This window comes from Crocuta crocuta, unplaced genomic scaffold (assembly GCF_008692635.1).
Source record: "Crocuta crocuta isolate KB4526 unplaced genomic scaffold, BGI_CrCroc_1.0 scaffold10, whole genome shotgun sequence".
In the NCBI taxonomy this organism is placed as follows: Eukaryota; Metazoa; Chordata; class Mammalia; order Carnivora; family Hyaenidae; genus Crocuta; species Crocuta crocuta.
This window is the reverse complement of record NW_027527551.1, coordinates 2674853-2702357: the sequence shown is the minus strand read 5'-3', so window position 1 is coordinate 2702357 and position 27505 is coordinate 2674853. Positions and strand designations below refer to the sequence as shown.

The following is a 27505-nucleotide window of genomic DNA, read 5'->3' as shown; positions in this document are numbered from 1 at the left end:
TAGTAATATTATTTGTGTATACCTTATAAATTCTATATTATTGTGGATATGGCATAGCAAAATTTTTTAAATAAGTTTGATATATAAACAACATATTTTATTCTCCATAAAAACGCATAATGGTAAGAACACTTATAGACAGTCATGGATTATGTAACTTTTTACTACATAAATGAAAGGCAAGCCATGTAACAGGACCTACCTGTTGGTAGTTCTGTTGCTTAAGGTACTCGATTTCAGATTTGTACAATTTGTTTTCATCCTGTACTTCCTATTTTTAAAAAATGTAAACATGAATACCTGTGCAGAGATTTTTATTTTGCATATAAACTTTTGAAACATACAAGCCAGAAAAATTCTAAAATAATAATTTTTTTAAGAGAGAATTTTAAAAGTTTAAATAAGCCCTATATTAAAACACAGTGGAAGATTAGGGGCGCCTGGGTGGCTCAGTCGGTTAAGCGTCTGACTTCAGCTCAGGTCATGATCTCATGTTTTGTGGGTTCGAGCCCCACATTGGCTCTGTGCTGACAGCTCACAGCCTGGAGCCTGCTTCAGATTCCGTGTCCCCCTCTTTCTCTGCTCCTCTCCTGCTCACACTCTGTCTCTCAAAAATAAACAAACATTCAAAAAAAAAAAGTTTTAAAAATAAATAAAACACAGTGGGAGATTAGAATAATTAAGTTATTCAGTACCAATCTGGGACTGGGCAGGTCTCACTGGAAGAAAACAGGATCTAGAAACAGATCCAAATACCTATAAGAATTTAGTATACGGTGACATTTCAGATCAGTAGGGCAAGTTCTAGTGACATTTTGGGCTGGCTATTTCTCTGCTGACAGGACTATCCTGTACACTGTAGGATGCTTAGCAGTATCCATGGCCTCCATTCACTATATGCAGTAGCAGCTCTCCACCTGCTGGGACAACCAAAGTCTCCAGATATTGCTAAGTATCCCCCGGGGAGCAGAACCACTGCAGTAAAGTATAATGATTATTTAATAATATGACTAGCATTTTTTTCCAGGTCGAAGTGTTATTTCATAACTTACCAAAATTACAGATGAATAAAACATCAAACAAAAAAGTAAATTATAAACATATCAAAACATGTGAAAATATTTTTATGATCACAGAATGAGAGATACCTTTCATTACAAGACAACACTCAGGAAATTACTTATATTTGAGTACATAAAAGTTTTAAAATTCCAGAAGGGAGGGGAAATACAAATGAAATAAAAATAAAACTTTAAGAAAACAAATCACTTCTCATATGACAAAAGGCTAATAATTTCCCTTATTAAGTAAAAAAAATGATATAAATTGATAAGAAGAAGTCGACCTAGAGGAAAAATGTAAGAAAAATTGAAGGCCCCTTAATAGACAAATGAAGAGTACTTACCCTCTCTCACAATCAAATGCAAATTAAAATATCCCATCATATTTCAAGCATAGTATCAAATGTTTTCATCTCTGTCAATGTTGGGAGAAGATGAAAAGGAAATGGCCCTCTATTGGTATAAATTTGTAAAAACATTTTTGGAGGGCGACTAAGCATTATCTAACAAAATTAAAAATGAATCCACTTGGGAGAGAGAATTTAACAGAACACTTGGAGCATGAAATGTGAGCAAGCACAGATGGACAATGTAGACGTCTAAAAACTGCTATCATTTCAAATCAATGTTCTGTAAGTACGTTCAATATTAACTACAAGAAGATGAAGAGATATATACAGATTTTCAATTTTAACTAACTCTTTCAAATAGAAAAAAGAAACTGCATAAACCTTTGACCCAAAATTTCACTTCCTGGAATTTTAAATACAGATATACTAGCAAAAGTATTAAAAATGTGTGTACAAGGATATTCACTGTTCCAATATGGAACACAACTCTAAATAATCTAGGTATCTGTAAATCAGGATTGGTTATATAAATGATGATACAAGAGAATACCATGAAGCCATTAAAAGTTGAAGACAGAGGGGTGCCTGAGTCGGTTAAGCTTAAGCATCCAACTTCCGCTTAGGTCATGATCTCACTGGGCTCTCTGCTGTCAGCACGGAGCCCTCTTTGGATCCCCGCTACCACCTCCCTCCCCAACTCGCACTCCGTCTCTCAAAAATAAACATTAAAAAAAAGATGAAGACAGAAACGTGCCTACATAAAAAGGTTTCAAAAACAAATGAGCAAGAAAAGCCAGATACAAACATGTGTATGGTTAAATATAGTGTATTCAAAAAAACAAGTACACACCTACACATATATTTTATGCATGGGAACTTTCTCAAAAGGTACACAAATAATTGACAGTTTTCTTAGGAATGAGACCCAGTATCTGCCTGGGAAACAAGAGTCTCTATCCTATTTTTTGTGTAGTTAAAATTGTTTAAAACCTGCAAAGACAACACGTCACAAAATAATTCATTTTAATTAAATATATTCACCTGTAACAGCTTTGTTTTGCTAGAAAGATCACTCTCCCTCTCTTTTAGTATGGTTTCTATTCTCTTCATTTCATTTTCCTTTTCTTTCAACCTAGAATTTTTACAAAGATCTTATATTCAGTTACACACATAAAAAAGGACAGACTTCAATATCATCTGTAAAAAGAAAGATAGCAAAAACAATGTCTAACAGCTCTTTCTCCCCATATTACACCAACTTATAAATTTGTTTTAAAAGATATTATTTCCAGAATCACTCAACTCAAAGTACATCATAAAACTGTTAGAATTTATTCCATAGTTAACATTTCTTAAGTATGGCTTTATCTAGGAGAAAAAAATCTAAAATAAAAAAAATAAAGCCATAATTAGTTGACCTGGGAACTTACAATATACTCAAGGCTTTGTGAAGAGACGCTATGTATAATTTAATCTGGTTCTCCCTTACCCAACATAGATATAAATCTTACTCTATTCTAGAGTGAATCCCAATTGTCGCCCTAAGCAACAGACCTCAATTATAGCACTTAACGCTATTAAAATGATCTGTTCATTTCCTCAGGGCAGGAACCCATCTTGGCCATTTCAGGATTCCCAATGCCAGAGGGTACAAAACATGCTCTCAAATATTTGTTGAATTGAACGTTATTTTTATCCCACCTTAATGTAGAAAGAATTTCAAGATGTTTATAAGTCTACACAAAAAATGACAAAAGAGCACACATGAAGAACAGGATTAAAAGTCAGGGGGAAAACCCCCAGCAAAACTTAAATACATACTGCTAACTGAAAAAATCCATTCTGAAAGGCTACATTCTGTATGATTCCAACTATATGACATTCTGGAAAAGGCAAAATTATGGAGAAAGTAATTATGGAGATCAGTGGTAGCCAAAGATTGGGGGTTAGAGGAAGGAAGGAAGAACAAGTAGAGCCAAGAGATTTTTAGACAGTGAAACTATTTTGTATGATACTGTAATGATGGATGCATGTCATTATACATTTCTCAAAACCCACAGAACATACAACACAAAGAGTGAAACCTAAGGGAAACTACGGACTTTAGTAAATAACAATATGTCAACACTGGTTTATCAATTCTAACAAACATACCACACTAACGCAAGATTTAATAAATAAGAGAAATGGAATGGGGGTAGGGGATATACAGGAACTTTGTACTTTTCCCTCCATTTTTTGTGTAAACCTAAATTGCTCCCCCCACCAAATTCTATTAAAAAAAGAAAAATGTGATGTAGCAATAAATCTTAAAACACATTACTTTAATGACCTAAATACCTATTACAAATGGGCCAGAAATGTGTCTCCAAGCTTTCTATTAGCAAATGAAACAAAAGCACCTACACAATGCCCCCAAGATAAACAACTACATTACACAAATAAGAATTCTAGTGTCAAGAAGAGACCTCTCCTTTGTCTTCATAAAGACAATGACCTAATATCCTCAAAACCTTACTTTTAAAGACACAGTTTCAAAGTGCCTCTTCTTAAACATCAAAAGAGACTGATGGCATCACATCAAAGCAAAATCTCTTACAAGTAATTTTATAGCATGTCAAAAAGATGAAGTCCAGATATCTTTGTCACCAATGTAGACTGATTTAGCTTAAGAGGAAGACTTTATAAAAATTTTTTAGCATGAATATCTATAAAGACTGGTGATCAGATTTAATATTTTTGTATTCAGCACAGCATAACTGATATGATAACAGATACTATTCTCTTCAATAAGCAAGTTTTTTTAGAAAGAACCTTTTTTAGAAAGATTCAATCATCTTCAAGACCGTTACTAAGATTATCTTCTGGTTGATTCAGAGCTGTTATATTTTCAAATACTACAATGATTTCAATTTGAAATAAATCTAACCTGTCTTTAGAATAACTGCATACTTTGTTTTTTAAAAAAAAAAAAAAACACCTTAAATAAAACCAGTCTGTATTACCATTAAGAAGGTGTCAGAAAATGGGTTTGAAGGGCTGAGAAAGGATTAAGTCTCCAGGTATCTGAAAGCACACATAATGGCCTCTTTTTTATTATACCAGAGACTCTACTATTTTGCCTCTGGGCCGTAATTCCTAATTTAACAAGAAATGACTTAAAAGGAACTCAATATAATATTCAAATACTTTCTGGAAAATAATGAGAAGTTCTTCTTTTAAAATGCTGGCTAGGGGCGCCTGGATGGCTTAGTCGGTTAAGTGTCCGACTTTCGCTTAGGTCATGATCTCGCGGTTCGTGGGTTCGAGCCCCGTGTCGGGCTCTGTGCTGACTGCCAGCCCAGAGCCTGGAGCCTGTTTCAGAGTCTGTGACTCCCTCTCTCTCTGACCCTCCCCTGTTCACACTGTCTCTCAATCTCTCCTAGAAATAAATAAAAAAACATTAAAATAAAAAAATGCTGGCTAAAATTATACTTACACAGTCTCAAGTTCTTCAAATCGTGATGCAGAACATGCCTAAGAAATAGATTCACATTTTTAATTCTAACATTAAAAGATCAGGTACTACTAATACACACACATATAATCACCCACCAAAAAAATAAAAACATAATTAAATGTTATAATTAGGCTATTTATAAAACAAAGACAGAATGAACTTTAACTCCATTTTTAATATCCATCTCTTCAAGGATTACAAATTAATATACCAACTAAAAACATATACCGAAGTACGAGTTCAAGGGTCGATCAGAAAACGGATAGGTAATGCTTTTAAGCTTACGTTGACAAATCAGACAGAAAAGACTTGACACAGATAAAATTTAATTTATTCTATCAAGCAACAACAAAATATGATAAACTAATTTTTCTGGCAAAGAAACTCAATTTATTTTCTAGTGCAGTAAAAAAGATTTCTCACTTTTTATGTCACATGCTAGTAATCTGTTTATACTATACCTCTTTCAAGTTATGTTGTGCCATCTCCTGAACATGAGCTTTTAAAGATTCATTTTCTTCTTGAAGATCCTGAAAAAGAATTGGTATGAACTGAAATGATATTCAAGTATAAAAAAAGTGTTTACTTTTGTTTTTGACTTCTCACCTGTAACCATTTTGCTCTATTGGCTAGGTCTTTCTCTTGCTCTTCTAAAACAATCTTCATGGTATTCATCTGTTCCTCCTTTCCTTTTAATCTGACAATAAGTTAAGAAGCATCAATGAAAATGTTATAGGACTATACAAACAAAAATTACTGGAGACTGTAAAAGTAGATTTTAGGTTGTATTTACAGACCAAGACGATATAAAATAAACTAAAAAATAAATATTTTAAGTATACAGGCCAACATAATTTTGCAGATACTAAGTTAAGAAGTATAGGACAATTAAAGAAAGAAGTTCCAGGGGCGCCTGGGTGGCTCAGTTGGTTAAGTGTCCAACTTCAGCTTAGGTCGTGATCTCACAATCCCTGGGTTCAACCCTCACATCTGGCTCTGTGCTCACAGCTCAGAGCCTGGAGCCTGCTTCAGATTCTGTGTCTTCCTCTCTCTGTACTCCTCCCCTACTTACACTCTGTCTCTCAAAAACAAATGAAAGGAAGGAAGGAAGGGAGGGAGGAAGTAAGGAAGAGGAAGGAAGGAAGGAAGGAAGGAAGGAAGGAAGGAAGGAAGGAAGGAAGGGGTTCCATCTATCACTGCAGATCCAGATCTTGAATAAATTAGCATAGCCCTACTCTCATCTCATAAGATGGGATGTCTGTTTAAGACAATACCAGCAAAATTAGACAGCTTATTACCACTGGTGTGGCTATGAATTATATAGCAAGTTTCATAGTGGCTATTAAAATGGGCAAAGAGCAACATCTCAGTTTGAGGTCATATTCAGATTATAATTTATGAAAAATAAGACATTCCACTCCCTCCCCATTCCCATCAAAAAACCTGTAAGTTAAATCCCAATGGAAAACGTTAAGACCATGAGACCTTTTTGAGATATTACTTCATATTCCTAAAAACATTACTTGAAATTAAATAAAAAGAAGCTATGATTTTCATTATAATTGCATTTAATTTATATTTGATTTGTATATACTTGTATTTAACTTGTGGAAAGAGATATTGAAGGGAAATGAGAGAAATGGTACTTACAAGTTCTGAAACTCCTGAATTTGAGAAGTGATAGATAACTGAAATACAAAGAAAAAAGCTTTCAGAAAAAAAAGCAATTTATAATCCTTTCAGTTTACCTTAAGCCTGATGATAAACTTTAAAGAGTATATACACTTCAAATTACAAAGGTCCTAGCTGAGCTACGCCTGGGTGGCTCAGTAAGTTAAGTATCCAACTCTTGATTTCAGCTCAGGTAGTGATCTCATGGTTCATGAGATCAAGCCCTGCTTCAGGCTCTGTGCTGACAGTGCAGAGCCTACTTGGGATTCTCTCCCGCCCTCTCTGCCCCTCCCCTGCTCACAGGCTCTAAATAAATAAATAAACAAACAAACAAACATACATTAAAAAAAAATCCTAGATGAATTATTCAAGCCAAAATAAGATGTGTTTTGATTTTGCCTTCTCTTGATTCCAATGACAGTAAGAGTAACAAAATAAAAATATGAACAGTAAGTCTGAATGTGTTCATTCTCAAGTTGTGAAAATTAGAGTATTAACTATACATATACCTCCCTACCATATCAGAGCTCTTCTCCTTCCCAGTCTTCAAGGACAACTACTCAACACTACTTTGTCCTGCTTTCTTCATCATACACAACAGTTCAATAGCACTTTTTATCCCCTACGCTCTTCTTATTGTCCCTTCTGATTTTGGCTTAGATGTCAGTTCCTCAAGAGACCTTCCTAATGGCCCAATCTATATTAAAGAACTGATATTTTCATCATACCCTGTTTTGTTCAAGACATTATTTTCAATCAATAACACAGTGCTTTCACAAGTAGGAGGAATTCAGGAAATATTGTTGAATAATTCTTGGATGAGTAATGAATCATCTCTTCCACACAATCTCCCCATGTTTTCAATGAAGCCTTGTCAGATTAAATTCACCAAAACCCATATATGTCCAGTAATCCCAAGCAACCTCTGAAATCCCCCAGTGAAGTTTTACTTGGTTCTACAGGCAAAGGTTGAGCAATATTCTTTAACAAAACATTTTAATCCATGCAATTTAAAAAAAAAAAAAGGTTAAAAAAGATTTGCCAAACTGCTTTGTATTTAAGTTGGCAAACCAAAATGAAACATTAATACACAAAATGTTCTAGAAAAGAATCTTTAAGAGTTAAAAAATACATTGATATCAACAACACTTTCTCAAATCAGGCAAAAAATAAAAAGCACATAACCCAAAATACTTACAACACACTACTGAAAGTTTTTTTCTGAGGAACAAGAAAAAAAACCAAATAGTTCATAAATACACATACACTAAGAAATCTGTCATGCTATGGCTCTGAGATTTTTACCTGTTGAGCCTTTTCAAGCTGGGTATTTCCTATTTCTTCTTTTAGAGCCTCTATTTCCTGTTTCAAATCCTTGACAATGACAAAACAGACAGGATTGGACAATGGAAACATAGAAATTGACATAAAATGCAATGTACAGACAAACACATGAAGTTAAATGATATTCACTAAAGTTGATAAACAAAAATACAAAACACACAATTTTCTCTCTCCCAATACCTGAATAGTTTTCTCCTTATTAGCAACTTTGAGAATTTCTGCTTCCAGAAGCTCTTCCACAGACTTGATCTTTCCATCCTTTTCATGGATCCTTAGAAGAAGAAATGCAGTATTAGACTTTAGTAGAAATCATCAAGACCCACCAAGACATAAAAATAGCACCAATCATGACTAGGGCCATCCATATCAACTCTTCCCATTTTAAGAAAGATAGCAACGTATCTTGAAGAAGGGGAAAAAAAAATACTTAAAAATCCTCCTAAATGAATATTAGTCAGTATATACCAGATGGTTGGAGCCGATAAACACAAAGAGAAGCAGGTGACATGCTCTGAAAGAACATAGGGAATGTTAAGAGTGTCCTGAGGAACACTAGGGAGAATCAAGTTCCGCTCAACAATATTGGCTTCCAGAGTTCTGAAAGCAGTGGCAGAACTTCTACACAGTGGCATCAAACTTACAGGTACCTCAAGAGGGTACAGGATCTCTCTATCCAATATAACCAGTTTTCTTTTAAAACAGTTCTTACAGCAGTAACCAAAAATTAGCAATTTGATGGCAGAAGTTTAGAAAATAAGTGGAATCAATTACAGAAATAGAGGTTTTAGCAATCACGGTGCCCCAAGAAAGCACAGCTAAATTCTCTTAATCCACCAGCAAAAAATTCTAGAGTGGAAGGTTAAACTATTAACATACATCAACTGTCTCAATTGCAAAATAAAACAAGATTTATGAGCACTAAGAAAATGGACCAAAAGAGAAAAGACCAGTTTAAAAAGGCCATCACTTACACTTTCTTAAGTTCTTCAACTAGAGATGCAAAAGAAACCTGGAAATAGGAGGGTATCTACTTAGTACTCTGCTCAAGATATAAATGAATTCAGAAATAGAAAAGTATATTATCCTTATATTTTCCACTATACCAAATCCAAATGAGAAAAGTAAACCCAAGAATTAATTCTTTCTAGATTTTTTTAAATGTCATAATAACAAAAATGAAAAGCACTCTGAAAGTAAGTAGCTTCAACGCTATTTACAGTTAAGTGTAGACCAAAAGAAAAATCAACATGCTACAATTATTCATCTAATAATTCTAATCAGATGAAAAGGTAAACCAACTAGGAAATTGCCCAATTTCAGAGAGCTTCCTCTACTGCTTTTTAGAGTCTTGTGTTATACTTGTACACTCAAAACCTTTTACTGCTGTAGTAAGCAGCAATGGTATCCTATCTAGAATACTCTACCCAGTGCCTGGCATACAAGTCAGCATTCAATAAAATGCAGCTTCTAGTACTGAATTAAGTCACTAATCATTCAGATGAAAACTTTGACAAATTCCACCTTGGTGAAGGGAGGATTAACAACAGATTTGCTCTATTTGAACCTAAGAAGTTTTCCATTGTTTAAAAGAGAACAGTTGCAGGCTCTACTGAATACATTACCTGATCATTCTGTTTAGCCTTTAAGTCTTGAACTTCTTTCGCCAGAGATGAATTTTCTGTTCTTATTGCCTTTTTCAAAGACATATAAGCACAACATACTTTAACTTTCTAAAAAATCAGCTATTTTCAAAATACCCTAGCTTCTCATTTTTCTTTAGCTGCTTCCTTCCCTCTCTGGAAGGTTCACAAATCTCCTTGTCACTCATGTCTATAATTCTTCTAGAGATAGCCAAATGGATCTTTAATTCATTTACCCCCACAAGTATTTCTGCTTATGTTTCCACAACTTCAAGAGCATGTTGTATACCACTTGTCATTTCTCTCCCTTAACTCCAATACATCTTTGTTGTTAGTTAAGGCTAATGATAATCACAAAACAGAACTGTAGACTCTCCTTTCCCTGGCCTCCAATACTATTTCATGAACTTATGAAGTCTGCCAGTTATCATTTGGTTACAATTTGGGCATGGGTGGTGGTAGGGAAGCATATATAAAACATAAAAACAGTATCTATTCCATTAGGACAGTGAATGCTACAATCAACTACACATTTTTGTATTCCTAATAAAATGTTACATTTCATGAAAAAAATATATTCATAAGATGTGGATAACTAATATGAAGTTTTGAAAGCTATGGGGGAGAATCTAAAATTATAGTAAATCTCCTTCATGTTCACTGACTACCCCACACAAGGAAAACAAATCTATAAAATGCTTTACATTCAGTTCTTCCTCTTTTGTGGCCACCTGAATAAGTCCAGTTTCAAGTAATTCTTCCACCGTCTTCAACTTCTCATCTTTTTCTTGAATGCTAAATTATAAATTTAAAACATGAATTAACTATTTTTCAATGTAAATGCTATCAATGCTAAATATTTTACATCAATCAACTCCTGTGTCCATCATTCCTTATAAACTTAATTCTAGAAAGTTTTGTGAGGATCTGTGATCATGGTCTAAGGGTACTGCTTCTTTAACAATAAGTAAAACGTGTTGAAGACATGCTTACATGCTAGCCTCCACAAAAAAAAAAAAAAAAAAATCACTGCCACACATAACACCACAAACCTAATGTAGGCCCAAATCAAACTAATCAATAGCGTATCACGTTCTTCCATTATCAAGTACAAAGAGGATTTTAATCTACATTAATATAGTTAGTAATTCTGTTACCTCAAATTTGGTAGAAATGAGTCATTAAAATATAAAAAGAAAAGTTTAAATTCTTACCATTTTTCCATTTGTTCCACAACATCTTTATTAGGCTAAGATAAAAATCACCCAAAAAAAGAAAAAAGTTTAATTTTACCAAGTTTGATGTAGTTTAGAAATAGAATTCTATGAAAATCACTTAATTTTAATTAGATCCAAAATTTAGGAAGGCAATCCACATTTGAAGACTGCTAATAGAGAACTCATTAAATCAGAAAAGCATTACAAAAAAGACACAGAAAAAGATAAGGAATGATATGGGCTAGCAAAAGGAATTAGTATCTCCTAATTTTTTAATTACTTTAAAAGGAAATCTTAAGAATAAGAAGAGAATTTGCTTCTTCTGTATCAATTCAATTCTTCAAATATAAAAACTCAAAGCTCTAAAGCCTTGAAGGCCAGGAAAGAGGCTTTGTTCTTTCTTCTAATTGACTTTTTTGACTTTTTAAAAACTATGATACAACATTTATATGTGCGAGTGCAAAAACCCTTTGTACAAATCAATGAATTTTTAACATCCAGATATTATGTGATTGTACTTACACAATATATAGAATGTTTTAAAACTGACTGTAAATTGTAGAAGCAACACATGAATATATTTTTGTAAACCATTAAAACATGATTATTGACTTCCACTTTTAACCACTGTCCTTCTAGCATCTCTAAGAAACACACAAGTCCCCACTGCTATAATTTGTGCCCAGAAGAGGGGCTTCCTTCCCCCTTGGCATTCCCAAGCCTTCAGGCAGCTAAGCAGCCTACCTAAACAGGCTTGGGGGTCATTTTCCTTGAATATTTTTTCTACCCATCACAATTCCTATTGGCACTCTCCTAATTTTGCTAGTTTCTTACTTTTCCCCCAATTTTATTATAGCCATTTTTAACAAATACTATAAATTTTTCCATTGCTAAATCCAAGTCCTAAGACTCCACTTCTTATATATTTCTAAAATTAACCCCCTTTTCTTGAAAGCCTGAGGTTAGGCTCTCAGCTTCGCTCATCTGGATATCAAAATACCATACAATCCTTTTCTCTGCCTGTAGTCTATAAGGATTATTTTGTGAGGGGTACAGGCAGAACTTCCCAATGGGGAAAATTTTCCCATCATTAGAAAAGAAATAGGAGCTGTCAAAAGTATATTAAGTCAGGTTTATAAACTATGAAAATAAATCATATAGTAAGTTTATAAATCCTTCATCAAGATGAGGTTTTTGTCCATCTTTATTTTTGATGAATGCCATCTCACATAAAGATTTAACAAAAACTAACTATGCATGGTGATGGATGTTAATAATTAACTACTTATTGTTGTGATAATTTCACTTTCTATACACATGTAAGTCATTATGTTGTACACCTCTGACACTAATTTGTTATATGTCAATTATATCTCAACTGAAAAAAAAAACTTAACACTATTATCTGCACCTTAATCATTTATTGAATTGTATCTTTAGTCCTACATACTTCTCCCCCACACAAATTCAAACACTTCATTGTTACCAGAGTGATCTAAGATGTTATTTTCATCCTTGTAATACCCTTCAAGGGTTTACCAACATGCTAGATCACATTCATGGTCCTTACACAGCATACAAAGTCCTGCATGACTAGGCCCTAGCTAATCTTTCTCTACTCCTTACACCTCATACTTTGCACTTCTACAACATGCCAATACATTCTCAATACACCAGTCTGGTCATACACTGCCATGATTTTTCACACTGTACCCCCTCAGCCTGAACTTCCCCTTAGCTGTTGGGCAAACTCAAGGCCATCTGTTCAATATCAGGTTTAGCTGTCCCTTCTCTGTGGTGCCTCTTCACCCTCAGTCTCCTCCATATAGAATTCATTATCTCCTCCTCTAAACTTAGACCACAGTTCAACAATTTTATTCATCATACTTTTCCATGTTACACATCTATCTCCACAATAAGCCACATTCTTGAGGGCAGGAACCAAGTCTCATTCATGTCTATGGCCTCAGCATGTAGGATAGTATCCAGCATAGACTCCATTCATAAATATATATAATGAAATCAATTTCCTTTAACAAGGTTACAGTGTAACAAGTACTCTTGGTCAAGAGCTCATCAAATACTCAATTCTAGAAAACTGACCAGCTTAGCATCTATCAAACCTTATTTTATGCATAATTGGCCTAATCCAATCCAATTTTGTTCTCTCTAGATGATCTCCAAAACTACATTTTATGCAATAATAAATTATTTGCAATAATACACAACCAGGCAACAGAGCAAAGAGAAAAAATTTCCTACTCCTATGGTTTTTTCTAATCCTGATCATTGGATCTTTAAAATCTACTAGAATAAGAATGAAAATGTTACTCCTTTGTTAAAAAGAGCTAAAAAAGAACGAACAAAAGAAAAAAGGGCACCTCAGAACCCTGCATCCCCAGAAGTTTTATTTTATTCTGAATAAATGAGATCTTAGTAACTAATTTATTTTATCTCTATCCAAAGGCCGGTATCTAAACGGAGGCTTCCCTTCTTTAGTGTATAAACAGGTTACCTTACCTGATATTTGTTGTCTTTCTGCTTCCTACACCTGAAGAAACAACATCTAGGCACCATTATTGGTTCCTATTTCAATAAGCTCAATCTTTTCCTCCCGGATGAAAATCCAAAGAGCAAAAGGACTGAAATTTTTTTTTTTTTTTTTTTTTTTTTTTTTTTTTTTTTTTAAATACTAGACTGTTCATCTCTCAACTGTCACTTGGAATTCTGACTGCTGGGTAGGAAGGGGTTAAAGAAAGGCAGAAATGAAAGAAATTCAGATTATACTAATTTTTATCTCTCCTTTCACTAGCAACTGCAATAAAAATGGACAGAGAAAAAGCCAAAGAGATGGCTCTATATTCTGCCAAGATGAGAGTTAAGTTACACTTACAACCAAAACATGCCTATCATAATTACATGCTTTCTAAACTATTTTTAAATAACAGAGCTGTAAGAACAAGAAAAATTCTAAGAATTACCAAAGAGAAAATCTTAAATTAGTACCACAAAGTTAAGTTTTCCCACCTATCAAATTCTGTTAAATAAATTTTTCAAATGTAGCTATAAAATTTTGTTCCTTGGATTAAATTTCATAAAACTATTCTTCGTTGAAACAAAATCTATCACATGCTAAAAGTTGTCATTTTAACAGAATATCTAAAAGTACATACAAACCTTAGCAGTAGATGGAAGGGTAACTCAGTTAAGGTAGGAATTAGAGGAGTTTTTTTTTTAATATTAACTTTCACATATTATGAGGAATTTTATGTAAACTATTAGAATGGCAATTCTTTTTTTTTTTATTTTTTTTTATTTTTTATTTCTAGGAGAGAGAGACAGCGTGAGCAGGGGAGGGTCAGAGAGAGAGGGAGTCACAGACCGAAACAGGCTCCAGGCTCTGAGCTGGCAGGCAGCACAGAGCCCGACGCGGGGCCCGAACCCACGAACCGCGAGATCATGACCCAAGCGAAAGTCGGACGCCTAACCGACTAAGCCACCCAGGCGCCCCTAGAATGGCAATTCTTAAGTCTTTGTATTATCTTTAAGGAAAAAGAAAAATTTGAGGCTAGTGATTTTGTTCTTACCTAATGAGAGAGAATACATTTTTAGTATAGAATTAAAAGATTAAAAGATTTTAAAGTTAAAAGATTTTTAAAGATTCAGGTTTTCCGTTTAAATATAAGTAAGCATAACCAACACCTTTAATACTGGAATTTCAGGACAGATTCATCTGTTTCTAGACATTTGTTTTATCCCCTATGATGTTAATTTTATAAAGTATTTAAAACTTATATATTGAAATAGGTATCCCAGAATCTCTGATAACCAACCCAAAATTTACATTCTGCTTTTCTGGGTAAGAATTAATACAACCAAAAATTATCAATCTTATTTTACCTAATCTAAGTCATTAATATCGCATCTCACACCTAGTATCTTTATGTTGCTCCTAAAATTTTAAATGTTGCAGCTAAACTGTAAGCAGAAACTATGAGGGGGAAAAGTCTTACGTTTGATGAAATCGATCTCTTACAAACTATGCCACAACAAAGGGAAATGAGAATGAGATTTAAGAATAAGCCTTCAATATTATTTTAGCATTACAGTGGCATGAAGTCATGTCCCTGCACTGCACTAAATATCATCAGTTTATGGTGCATCTCCTCTGAAAAACAGGGTGGAGGTTCCTCAAAAAATTAACAATAGAACTCCCCCATGACCCAGCACTAGCACTGCTAGGAATTTACCCAAGGGATACAGGAGTGCTGATGCATAGGGGCACTGCATATGTACCCCAATGTTCATAGCAGCACTTTCAACAATAGCCAAATCATGGAAAGAGCCTAAATGTCCATCAACTGATGAAAGGATCAAGAAGATGTGGTTTATCTATACAATGGAATACTTCATGGCAATGAGAAAGAATGAAATCTGGCCATTTGGAGCAACATGGATGGAACTTTGAGGGTGTTATGCTGAGCGACATAAGTCAGGCAGAGGACAGACACCATATGTTTTCACGTATAGGTGGATTAGGGGAACTTAACAGAGGACCATGGGGGAGGAGAACAGGAAAAATAGTTGGGGATAGGGAAGGAGGCAAACCATGAGAGACTCTTGAATGCTGAGAACAAACTGAGGGCTTATGGGGGTGGGACAGTGGGGAAGGGGGCTGATGGGCATGGAGGAGGGCACTTGTTGGGATGAGCACTGGGTGTTATATGGAAACCAACTTGACAATAATTTAAGAAAAAAATTTCATCAGTTTAGCATTATCTCTTCTACTGTCTTTTGTTTGCAAGGATAAAGCATATACAAAGTAATAAAGATTATGCAAGGCACTTACTATCATATTCAAGAGAGGGAGAAGAAAAGTAGATTACTTCTTGAAAAGTAAACAGATGTTAACAAAATACTTCCACAGTATTTGGCACAGCTTAGTAGCTACACCAATTCAGTACTTATGTATAATGTGAATTTTAAAATACAACAGAAAGCATGCATCTGTGAAACGAAGTGCTATCATTTGCAATAACTGCAATTTCTAATACTATTAACAGTATTAGAGCAACATTCATTTCTATTTTAATGTGTCATCTAATAACAAGAGTTTCTAAAATATTTTTAACACTGGAATTTGAAGAGTTGTGTATGAGAAAAGTCTGATGGCAACTCTTAGAAAAGGCCACAGAACGGACATTGCCTGGGGCTCTTGTTTATGGAGCCATGCTTATTACTCAGACCGCTGTACAGTTTTGATAGCTTGCTAAAAAATATAGAAAAAAGTATGACATGACGACAGTCACGGGAGTAGAGAGGAGACGAAAAAATGAATATCCAAAGGGAGAGGAATTAAGGTTTAGATACCTGATAAAGACCAAGCACTAAGCTAAACACTAAACATAAACTTCCCCATTTAAATCTAACAAACTCATGATGTAAAATAACATTTCAGTGTCAAAGACTTGGAATGAAAGGTCTCAGAAAGGTTAAGAAATTTGATCAACATAACTGCTTTCAAGTGCTAATAGCAGGTTTCAAACCTACTCTCTTTTTAAGAAGTCATGTTGCCTTAAAGAAAAAGGTGAGGCTCCAAAAGTGTAAGGACTTTTATCCTGAGAGCCAACTGTATCAAAAGGACTTATAAGCTTTTTATGTATCTTGGTACATTTTTTTAAGTGCTTATAAATAGGAGGTGAGCATTAGCTTCACCTCAGGGAAGAAAACATATTTTCCTTAATTTAGACATATGATAAGCATAAGATGAGTAGAAATGCAATGAAAAGATGTACCCATCCCTTAATAAAACTCCTCAAAATGAATGAATTGGTTAATATTTAAGAAGAACCAGATCTTGTTAATATTAGATAGTTCTACCCTGTGATTCACAAAAAGCCTTACCTGTTCAGAAACAAGAGTCTGTAGCTTCTGAACTTCTAACTGTAATGCTTTGTTTTGGTCATTTAGAATCTGAAAGAAAGAATCTCAAAGTACTATTTTATTAAGAAAAAGGTAACCAAGCAATCATTTCAATGGATTTAAAAAAAAAAAAAATCAAACCCGTATTATTCAAGTACTCATAAAGTGATGGTTAAATTATATACAAATCTAAGAATGCAAATCTCACGTGGTTTCATTTTCCAGTTTCAATGAATACGTATTTCCAAAATATCAAAATAGTACTAGTATATAAAGTACATGTACAGTTGATAAGAGAAACAAAGTCAAGAGAAATATAGCTTAATTAAATCTCCTTACAGCTTGCAGCCCACTGACAGATGCCTGAAACATGCAGAGCGTGACCTTCCTCAACAAACTCATGGCTGCCTTAGTGCCTTAATGTTTATCTTTCACTAAAAACTAAAAGTAACCTTATCTTAAGAGCAGCTAGCCCCTCAAGATCCTGAAAGCCTTACTTTAAAATTCCTTAGAAACTTACTTCATCTCTATCCCCCCTCCCTCCACAATTTAAAAGTACATAATCACAATCCCAGGGTAGTTCTTTCTGCCCATGGGTCCTGTCCCCGTGCTTAAATAAAATCACCTTTTGCAGCAAAATAGTCTCAAGAATTCTTTCTTAGGCGTTTGCTCCTGAACCTCACTTCAAATTTCATCACAATGATCTCTGAAAACAGCTTCTACTGAGCCACCCAATTCAGTCATGTGCTTCATCCCAAAACAGTATTAATACTGTGCTTAGAATTATTTCATGTGTATTTCAAAGAATTCCAACAGTTTGTGCCAATGGATTCTGGGAAATGCTACTTTGATAAGTGAGTATTTATGGAGTTCTTATAAAATAAATGCAAAAAGAAGAACGCAAATATTATGCACATGAAGAGATGCACCCTGGTGAAAGGAATGCTTTACAACCTTCCATCTGTATGGCCATGACCAGAAACTAGCACTGCACCAACAGTGGAGACAGTTAAAACCATCACAGATTACCAACTAAAAACTGCAGAGCAAACACTGAGGCAAAACAAATTTCAGAAGTCTGTTATTAGAACAGATAAGATAATCTAGACAAATAAGTAAGTACATGATAAAATACACTGGTTGTAAAAGCCCAAATAAATAAACTTTGGTAACACTGCACCAGAGTGATTTCATACAACAACTAGTATTTCTAGGGACACCTGGGTAGCTCAGTAGGTTAAGTGTCCGACTCTGGATTTTGGCTCAGCACTGCACCGACAGTGCAGAGCCTGCCTTGGAGTCTTTCTCTCCCTCTCCCTTTATCCCTCCCCCGCTCATGCTCACTAGCGCCCTCTCTTAAAATAAATAAACCCTAGTATTTCTAGATGCACCTCAACTGAAAACTATATAAGGTTGTTCTAAGTTCAGTTGACAAGCTTAATCACACACCTTAAATTCTTCCATTTTGTTTGAAATTTCACATTGCAGCTGTTCTTCAAGCAATCTTATTTGATCATCCTTAACATGAATACTAGGAGAAAGAAAATCAATTAAAATACTTTGTACTTTTGTAAAGTTTACATAAATTATGAGTAGCAATAATTTCTGCAATTATAAATGAATATAAATGTAGGAATGGCTCCATATACAGCAATACTTTAATCACCTTTTCTGCACCTTCTCCAGTTCATGTACTGCAGCAGCCTGTGTTTGAAAGGAGATGAGAATTGCATTATTTCTCAGGCAACACTCAACACTATTCATTCACTTAGTTTTATATACTGAAAAGCTACACTTTCACGTATTTGGGAGTAAATAAAAGTTAAAGCAACATCATACACATTTCTGTAATACTTTTTGCTGTCCCGATATTCCAGACTTCTCACTGATCAAATTTTATCCTAAGAAAGGTATACAGTTTTTTGATTAAATGGCAGAAGGATAAAACAAATCAGCACATTAAGAATGGGTTTTTTTTGTTGTTTTTTTTTTAATAGTTTATTGTCAAATTAGTTTCCACATAACACTCAGTGCTCATCCCCACAAGTGTCCTCCTCCATGCCCATCCCCCCTCCCCCCACATCCATCAGTCCTCAGTTTTTGTCAGCATTCAAGAGTCTCTCATGGTTTGCTTAGCACATTAAGAATGTTTTAATGGATTCCTTGGAGACCTTTAAAGTGATTAATTCATTCATTCGAACATCAGTTTCAACATGAAGACAGCAATATGTAGGTGGGTTATAAGAGTCATGGTTAAATAGAAGAGGCTTTTAACAATAACACCATGCAGCCAAACACAACCATTATATTTACTATGTGCATGGATGAAATTAGGGCTTGCAATACCAATGCAAGTAAGTACAGACTAAGGGAAATTGTGAGGTAAATGTTTAACAGCAATGAAGATCTATCTACCTGTTCATTTGCCAGTGCCTGTAACTTTTGCACTTCAGCTTTTAATAAGAAATTCATATTCTGTGTATCCTAGGAGAAGGAAAAATATTAGAAAATATTTAATATAATTGACCCTAAATTTTGTAAAGCATCTCTTCTACCTAAGCAAAAGTCTCAAATTATAACTTCTTAAAGCAGAAAGAGAAACCATTTCCTGTTATGTTGCATATTTCCCAAATTATTGTGAATTGCAGCATGAGAAAAGCCCAACTTTTCTTACAAGGCTAAAAAGGATTCTATAGAAAAGAGATAGACACTTTTAAAATGAATGTAGGTTATTTTCCATTCTTGATAGACACTCATACTGATTACCATCCCAGGCAATTCAATGTCTATAAAATACTGTTGCCATTTGTAAAAATTACTGTACCTTAAGTTCCTCCTCTTTACTTGTTAAGTGATCATGTTCATTTGCTAAAGAATCTTCAGTCTGTTTTATCTGCTTATCCTTTTCAGCAATCCTTTAACAGGAAATACATTTAACACATTCATACATACATTTATACATTCAATAAACATTTAGAAGTCAAGTCACAAATCAAGGGATTAAAAGCCTTAAAAGTGGTCATGCTTATTTAAGTAGTTTCTCATGTAGTTGTACCTTCCATTTCTATAGCTCCTTTCAGTTTAGTTGTATTTCAGTTTAGCTGTATTATTACAACTCCCTAAAATACATACCCGTTTTAAAACTTGAGGTGAAAAGAATAATTTAAGCTTAAAACCTGCCAATGCCAAAACCACATTTCAGGTCTTCTGAACTCAAGCAATTTAGGTCTAAGCAAATTAAACAATACATTAAAAATAGAACCTTGTTTTGGGTATACCACCATATAGTTAAGACACAGTTTAAGACTGTATCTAATAGGGGCGCCTGGGTGGCTTAGTCGGTTAAGCGTCCGACTTTTCGCTTAGGTCATGATCTCGCGGTTCGTGGGTTCGAGCCCCGCGTGGGGCTCTGTGCTGACTGCCAGCTCAGAGCCTGGAGCCTATTTCAGAGTCTGTGTCTCCCTCTCTCTCTGACTCTCCCCTGCTCATGCTGTCTCTCTCTCTCCTAGAAATAAATTAAAAAAGATTTAAAAAAAAAAAAAAAGATTGTATCTAATAAGATACAACTACTTATTAGACACAAAAGTAATTTACTTCCATTAATCTCAAATCATAATTCTCTCTTCACATAACTGTTAAAGCCCAAATAAAAGAAAGGTTCCTCAACTCTTTTACAATAAGGACATAAAAACACAAAATGTGCAATGTGTAGGAACTCAACTCACTGCAAGAGAGAGGAGAGCAAAGTTGCTCCAAATCTACTTGAGAGTATTTTCTGAACAAGTTAGAATATAAAGTAAATCCTAAGTGTTGATAAAACAGGCATCAGCTAGTGGTGACTAAGTAATCCTAAGAGAAGTATTAGAAAGGCAGGCTTACACTTTATGTAATTCCTCTGCCAGAACTGAAGCGGAGGTCTAAGAAAGAAAAACAGTGTCAACATAAAAACATACTATAAAAGAAAGTTTAAAAGTTATACAATCATCAAATAGAGCTTCAAAAATGAAAAGACATTAATGTACATCAAGTTGTTAAAGGAGTGTCTGGCCCATCATGAATGTTCAATAAATGGTAGCTATTGTTCTAAAAGCAACTTTGATCACTAATGAACAGCATTAGGGAATTAGCACAGGAGAGTTCAAATAAAATAAAACTGCCAGGTCTGGAAACTGTATAAATGATAAGAAACAAATATATAGGAAAAACATCCAGAAAGGCTATTTTTCATCTTTACCTTAGTAACAACTTCCAATAATGAAATGATACAGTTCATGATTAAGGTAACAACTGAATCATTTGGTAATACCCATGCTCATCTTCACCCTTCAAGAACATACTTACAGCATTCTCTAAGTGTTTAATTCCTAACAAATTTTCTAGAGCTACCTCTCAGCTAATAACTTAAGATTTCAATCCACTCTGAGTTGATAATTTATACAGAGATGTGTATTTCATATACAGACATCTTCTCCTATCGTAAGTAATTCTTGCCCAATTCATTTTAGATGACAGTCTCTACAAAGAAAGCAACCAGAAAAAAAAAACATAACGTCTAATCTCAAAAGTTTTGAGAGTTTGAATTTGCCTAAATCTTAAAAACAAGTTAACATTAAAACTGCTCTTTAACACAGAAAAGTGACTTCTATTCTAAGCTAATACTTTTTCTAGAATTTTTTGAATTTTAAAGTTGAAGATTCGAAACTGAAATTAACAGTATGTATATAAGCACTTAGAAATAAGTACTTAAAAGTATTTTCTTTTTCTTAATGTATTATAGATATAGATATACACTTCAGAATTTATCTATGTTACACAGCAATGTAGCAAAAGAATAAATGGTCTAACAATACAACTTGCAAAACTTTGAAAGCTAAACAGAAGTGTAAGTTTTCAAATGATCTTTTGTATATATAATCTGAGATTAACATTATTATTAACATACTGCTACCATATGCAAGTATACGAAGTTTCCCTCATGGCTAGTCAATATTCAGTAAGTATTTTTAATACATCAACCAGTATTCTTAATACCATTTGGCCATTTCTTCTCTTTTGTGTCAAGATTATCAACATTTTTTCCTCCTGTGGTAAAAACTCTCCATTAGTTGGATTTAGATTTCTTTCTTGGTGTTTTCCCATAGCACTATACACAATTATCAGAGTGCTTAGCAATCAGGTTCGTCACTGCTGACTAGTCTCCCACTACTAATCCAGTGCTTGGCACTCAACAGCCATTCATATGACTATTTACATGGCTAAACAAAAAATTAAAAAAAAAAAAAAAAAAAGCAGCAGCAGCTATTCGTAATGATAAGCAATATAAAAGCACAATTACCTGGGCTGCTATCTGGGAATGGAATTGTTGAATTTGAGCTTTCAAAGCCTCATTCTGCTCCAAAATATCCTTTCATTAATAGCAACCAAAAAGGAGAAGGGAGAAAAGTATGCTGTTAACAAATATACCAACTATATGAACAAAATAAGGTATAAACTTCTGGTTATCTTTAAAAAGGCATTCTTAAATTCCTAAAGGCATAATTTAAACAATGACAAGGCATCTATTTTGAGAGTTGATTTATAAGCTATAAATTGGGTTATGCTGTTTGTAATCTAACACAAAGAATTTAAGACCGTGAGGTCATCTTTAAGCACATATTCAAACACACTATATTGTGACAGCTGCTTAAAGATTAAATTATAATTATTCATCAGCACTCCAGAATTAGGATAAACTAGACTATCTTCTCTCTTCTACAGAGACACATCCAGCCACTGTCCACCTTTATTTTTTAAAAAGAGGTAAAATTAGGGGCACCTTTATTTTTTAAAAAGAGGGAAAATCAGGGGCATCTGAGTGGCTCAGTCAGCTGAGCATCCAGATTTGGCTCAGGTCATGATCTCACAGTTTCTGAGTTTGAGCCCCATATCAGGCTTGCTGCTCTCAGCACAGAGCCTGTTTCAGATCTTCTGTCTCCCTTTCTGTCTCCCCTGTGCTGGTGTTCTCTCTCAAAAATAAACATTTAAAAAATTTAAAAAAACAAAACAAAATAAAATAAATAAAAGCAAGGGAAAATTAGATACCTGAACTTGCATCTGTAAAGACTCTTCTTTGGTCACCCTTTTTTGCTCCGATTCCATTAACTGCATTAGTCTTTGCTCCAACTGTTGTTTTGATACCAAAGTATCCGTAAGCTTACTATGCAGACTCTGTACCTCATTGTCTTTGGCCACAAATTTACTCTGTAAATCTGTAAGAGAACATTGCATTTCACAAAGGTCTCTTCCTTTGCGTGGTTACTATTATCCATCTTTAGCATACCCATTATCTCCTCTAAAAAACACACCTTTAATCTTTCCTCTTCTTCCCCTCTGCACATGGCTCTCCTGAGCAGCCTCGGTTTACCTTATCACAGAACCTGCCACGCCGTACTAACTCTTCTCCTCACCCAGAAGTGAGCTTCTTGAAATCAGAGACTGCCTTTTCTCCATACCCAGAGCTGTGTCTAACCAAGGCTTATGCATAGTACATACTCAATAAATGTGTTAAATGAATGGTACATGAATGTTTAAAACTGTTGTATCATTTCTTGAAAGCATTCATTTCCCCCAAAGACACTTAGGAAGTTATCTAGTGTATTTCTTATAAATTCCCTGTACTCTCCTACCTGGAAAACAGAAAAAAATGCTAAGGGCTAACAAATACCCTGGTGTAGAATAAAGTAAAACTTTTCTGCCTGCTTCTCTTCTTAGCAATGACTCCAAAACAAAGAAAATGAGCAACAAGCACAAACTGTCTTTGATGCAATCAGAATGACTGTAACTCCAAATCACAGAAATTAAGATAAAATGGAGAGATGATCACTAACTTGGAAGGGGAAAGTGATCCAGAAATCTGGAAAGGCTCGGTAAATGGAGGTACCAGGTATCATGAGAGCTGCCTCTGGCCCCATAGTAAACAAGTCCACCACCACTACCATCAAGGAAGGGAGGCATATAGAGAAAAAGAGACTGTGTGTGTGTGCGCGCGTGCATGTATGCTTGCACATATCACATTTTAAGAAAATATGTTAATGCCCTAACCAGACACTAATAACAGAATGAAACACAACTCAAAAAAGAACGCCTGATAATTAAACATGTAATGGTCATATCCAGGGTTAGAACTTAAAAGAGCACAATATTTCTTTGCCAGCAACAGTAAAACACTGAATTAATGCCTTCAAATTTCTGTGGGGGGAAATTATTTATAACCTAGAACTCTACATCCAGTCAAACTACCAATCAAGCATGAAGGCAGAAAGAATAAAAAAATTTCCAGATATGCAAAGCCTCAACAAATGTACTTAAAGACATACTCTTATCCTACTAAAAGATATGCTATTAAATGAGAGAGGAAAGCAGGGAAGATGGCAGTGACATAGTATCCATAGTATCCAAATAGGCAGTCTCTGGAAGTCATAGAGTCAACCTAGAAAACAAGTACAGGAACAGGAAGATGGAAGACTTCAGAGGGATACCCCACAAAAAACTGAAAAGATTCTCCAGTACCTCATATGTTGTGAAGGTGGGAGAGAGAGGAGGGTAAGAGGAGTTTAACCACAGGTAAAATTTTCAATAAGAAAATGAGGATCAAACAAGTTAAAAACATAAAGCAATAATAAGTTGTGAGAACTTAAATAACACTGTTCATGAGAAAAATTGCAGTTTTAATATTTAACTTGGCTCAGGATTGAGTTATACTGTCCTAATGATGCAAACAATGAATGCTGATATAATCAAAAAGAACGCATAGCCATATCAGTAGAATGAGGGAAGGGTGGGAAGAATGGTGTGGGAGGGTTAAGTCCTCATTTCCTGTAAAAGAAAGTCAACAGATGCCTATTAAGAGGTAACAGTGTTAGTATAAATAATATGCTTATTTAGAAATATGACGAAAAATACTAAAAGCAAAAGTGACTGCTTCTAGTCACGGTGAAGCTTTACTGTTTATAGTTACATAGTTTATAGAGAGATCTATAGTTTATAGCTACAATTCTTAACAAAATTCATGTGTGATTCAATGATGAAATATAAATTTTAAAAGTAAGCTAATGTACCTTAACATAAACAAACTTTATATACAAAGAAAAAGGCCTTTAAATACCTTGGGTATTTTTAAATTTTGAACAAAAGGGAAATATAGGGGATGGAAGGGTACCAGGGGTGGGGAATCAGAGGAAACCAAAGGTCTAAAAACCCAAAACACCATATGATCTATCTTATTGCTTAGCACTGTATTTTACTACCTTACTGCCTCTTTTGTGGGAGAAAAGGAATAAGAGACAAATAATACATACAATACAAGCTCCATTACCTCCCAGGTGGATTCATCATATTAAGAGTAAGTAATGAGGAGCATATAGGTGGCACAGTCAGTTAAGCGTCTGACTGTTGATTTTGGCTCAGGACATGATCTCACATTTCGTGAGATAGAGCCCCACATTAGGCTCTGCGCTGCCATCAGAGGCCACTTGGAATTCTCTTCCTCTCTCTCTGCCCCTACCCTGCTTTCTCTCTCTCTCCCCCTCAGAATAAATAAACTTAAAATAAATAAATAAATAAATATTAAAAGTCAACATTTAAGTAGACTGTTTCAACTCAATTACTTGGAATGGTAATGCTCTTGCTGTTTTTGTCTTCACAATACTGGAAGTGAATCCTCCCTTACAAAGGAAAAATGAAGACGTAATCAAGGAACCAAAGGGTATAACTACAGAAACACATAGCTAGGTTCCTATTACTTATAAATTATAATTTCATTTGCAACTTAATGCTCCAAGATAAAGCTAGTACAGTAGAAACTCTGAAGAACTGTTGAAGAAATAAAGGTACTCTGAAAGTATAAAAGCTATTGGCCTAAACAAAAAGGTTAAATTATTCTTTCTTCATATATAGAGGGGAGAAAATTTTACCCAGCACTGTATACTAAGTTTACATGCATATCTTTTCCCCTTACCTTGCTGTGCTGCCTCATGCTCTGCTGCTCTCTTCCTGATATAACTCTGGACTTCTTCCCACCTTCTCTCAGCTTCTTGTAGTTGAACCTGAAAAAAGTGTAAGTCAGCACAATCATGAAACTTCAAATAAAAAAAAAAGCATCCTCTATCTTTACTCCTGTCATAAAACCGCTTATTCCAACAAATAGTCTCCTACACCACTAAAATAGCCAGATATGCGTAGACTTCTACAAAGATATTACCAGCCAGAGCCACTCTACCCCCTGATATGCAGGATTTACAGAAACTGAATGCAGGTAGATAACTATAACTACTACTGTGTATAGATCTGTTTTCTATTTTTAGTTTCTTCTGCCGATAGCCTAGGAAAAGACAGGATGGTATCTTTACTGCTAAATATCAGTAGGTACCTAAAATTCCTATTTAGAGGTATAGCACAACAGTTCAATGATGACTATAATCTTTAGCATCATTTATCTGCTTATCCATATCCATATTCCATATTCCATATTCATAAGTTCCAGCAGTAAACATACCAGCAAGACAAATTTTAAATAAAAGGCAATTTTATCAATCCCCCACAGGGACTTCTGTTTTTTTGAAAACTTCAAAAAAACAAAAATTGCACTATTTTCCACATTCACTTATTCTCAAAGCCCTCTTAAGGTCTACTACTCTGGAAATGCTATCACGTATGATTCTACCAAACCTAAGAATCTAATACATTTGACTTACACAATTTGAACTATATATTCAACAAGCCCTCTCCCCAGTAAAAGGAAGAAAGGAAAATTCTACTTATCATTCTGTTCAATGTACAAATGCTGTAAGGTACAAAAAGAACAAATCTATTCCTCTGTAACCTGAGCAACCCCATATATCACATCTCAGAATGAGCTTCTCATGGTACTAAGTACCATTCTAGTATCTAAAGAAACTGATTTTTTTACAGTATGGCTCAAATGAAAGCTACTGGAGCATTTCTTGGTCCTGTGCTAAAGCAAAGGAAAATTATCTATTCCAATGCTAGAAGAAAAAGTTTCTACTGAATTTATTGAAAAGTCTAAGTTACGGATAAGTGATATTGAAGGTAATTTTAACATGATGTCTGGCTTACCCTTGCGAACCTAATTTCCATATATAAGAAATTTGACTTGTATCTGTCAATCAGCAAATTTCATTTTTCATATCTTCAGTTTGCAACCTCAAACGCAAGCCTATATTCAATTCTTTCATTACTGCACAAGCTTCTATTTGGCAGAGCACTTAGACTTTAAGCCTCAATCTACATTTCTCAAACCTGCACACATATTTAGGTTCCTAAGTTTAACATCTACATTATTTATGAAGTGTTAAGTAAAGGTGGAAATACATCACCTTCAACTGAGTAACTGCTTGCTCAGCATTCTTCTTTTGGACTTCCTCTTGCTGTAGCTTTCCCGTTTTCTCAGTTAGCTCATTCACCAACCTAGCATAATCCTGGCGTAGTTTATTTAATTCAGCAGACTGCCTGAAAACAGTAACTGGATTAGGAACCTTCTATTATTACAAAGACATAAAAAGAACAAACATTTTTTATATTAGTTCTTCTGAGTTAGTAATTCCACTTACAGCCAACTGAAACAGAAATGTTGTAAGCAACTACTAATGATGAAGTTTGGTTGAGTATCATCTCTGAATCACTCCAGTAACAATTAATACAGATTCCAAAACCACAATAAAATAATCAAGAAAAATGGAGGACCACTCACTCATGAACATAAGTCAACATTGTTATCTTCAAACTGGTGTTCTGAAAATCTATT

At 34.6% G+C, this 27505-nt stretch overlaps 1 protein-coding gene across 10 annotated transcripts in view; it reads right to left on the bottom strand.

Annotated features, from left to right (window-relative positions):
• Window positions 1-27505, bottom strand: part of KTN1 (kinectin 1) — a 107997-nt gene that overhangs the window by 27287 nt on the left and 53205 nt on the right. For 6 of the 10 annotated variants that reach the window (XM_077768490.1, XM_077768471.1, XM_077768496.1 and 3 more), the window contains 22 exons: window positions 27078-27210; window positions 25700-25787; window positions 22786-22952; window positions 22040-22108; window positions 20584-20621; window positions 19529-19619; window positions 19120-19188; window positions 18371-18408; window positions 18154-18235; window positions 16687-16755; window positions 10780-10814; window positions 10270-10360; window positions 9548-9616; window positions 8897-8934; window positions 8106-8196; window positions 7887-7955; window positions 6561-6598; window positions 5517-5607; window positions 5372-5440; window positions 4890-4927; window positions 2453-2543; window positions 203-271 (listed from right to left, as the gene is read on the bottom strand). In XM_077768490.1, the coding sequence (XP_077624616.1) occupies window positions 203-271; window positions 2453-2543; window positions 4890-4927; window positions 5372-5440; window positions 5517-5607; window positions 6561-6598; window positions 7887-7955; window positions 8106-8196; window positions 8897-8934; window positions 9548-9616; window positions 10270-10360; window positions 10780-10814; window positions 16687-16755; window positions 18154-18235; window positions 18371-18408; window positions 19120-19188; window positions 19529-19619; window positions 20584-20621; window positions 22040-22108; window positions 22786-22952; window positions 25700-25787; window positions 27078-27210 (1633 nt within the window). The remainder of the gene's footprint in view (window positions 1-202; window positions 272-2452; window positions 2544-4889; window positions 4928-5371; window positions 5441-5516; window positions 5608-6560; window positions 6599-7886; window positions 7956-8105; window positions 8197-8896; window positions 8935-9547; window positions 9617-10269; window positions 10361-10779; window positions 10815-16686; window positions 16756-18153; window positions 18236-18370; window positions 18409-19119; window positions 19189-19528; window positions 19620-20583; window positions 20622-22039; window positions 22109-22785; window positions 22953-25699; window positions 25788-27077; window positions 27211-27505) is intronic. The other 4 variants (XM_077768483.1, XM_077768513.1, XM_077768509.1 and 1 more) reach the window with 1 other exon arrangement.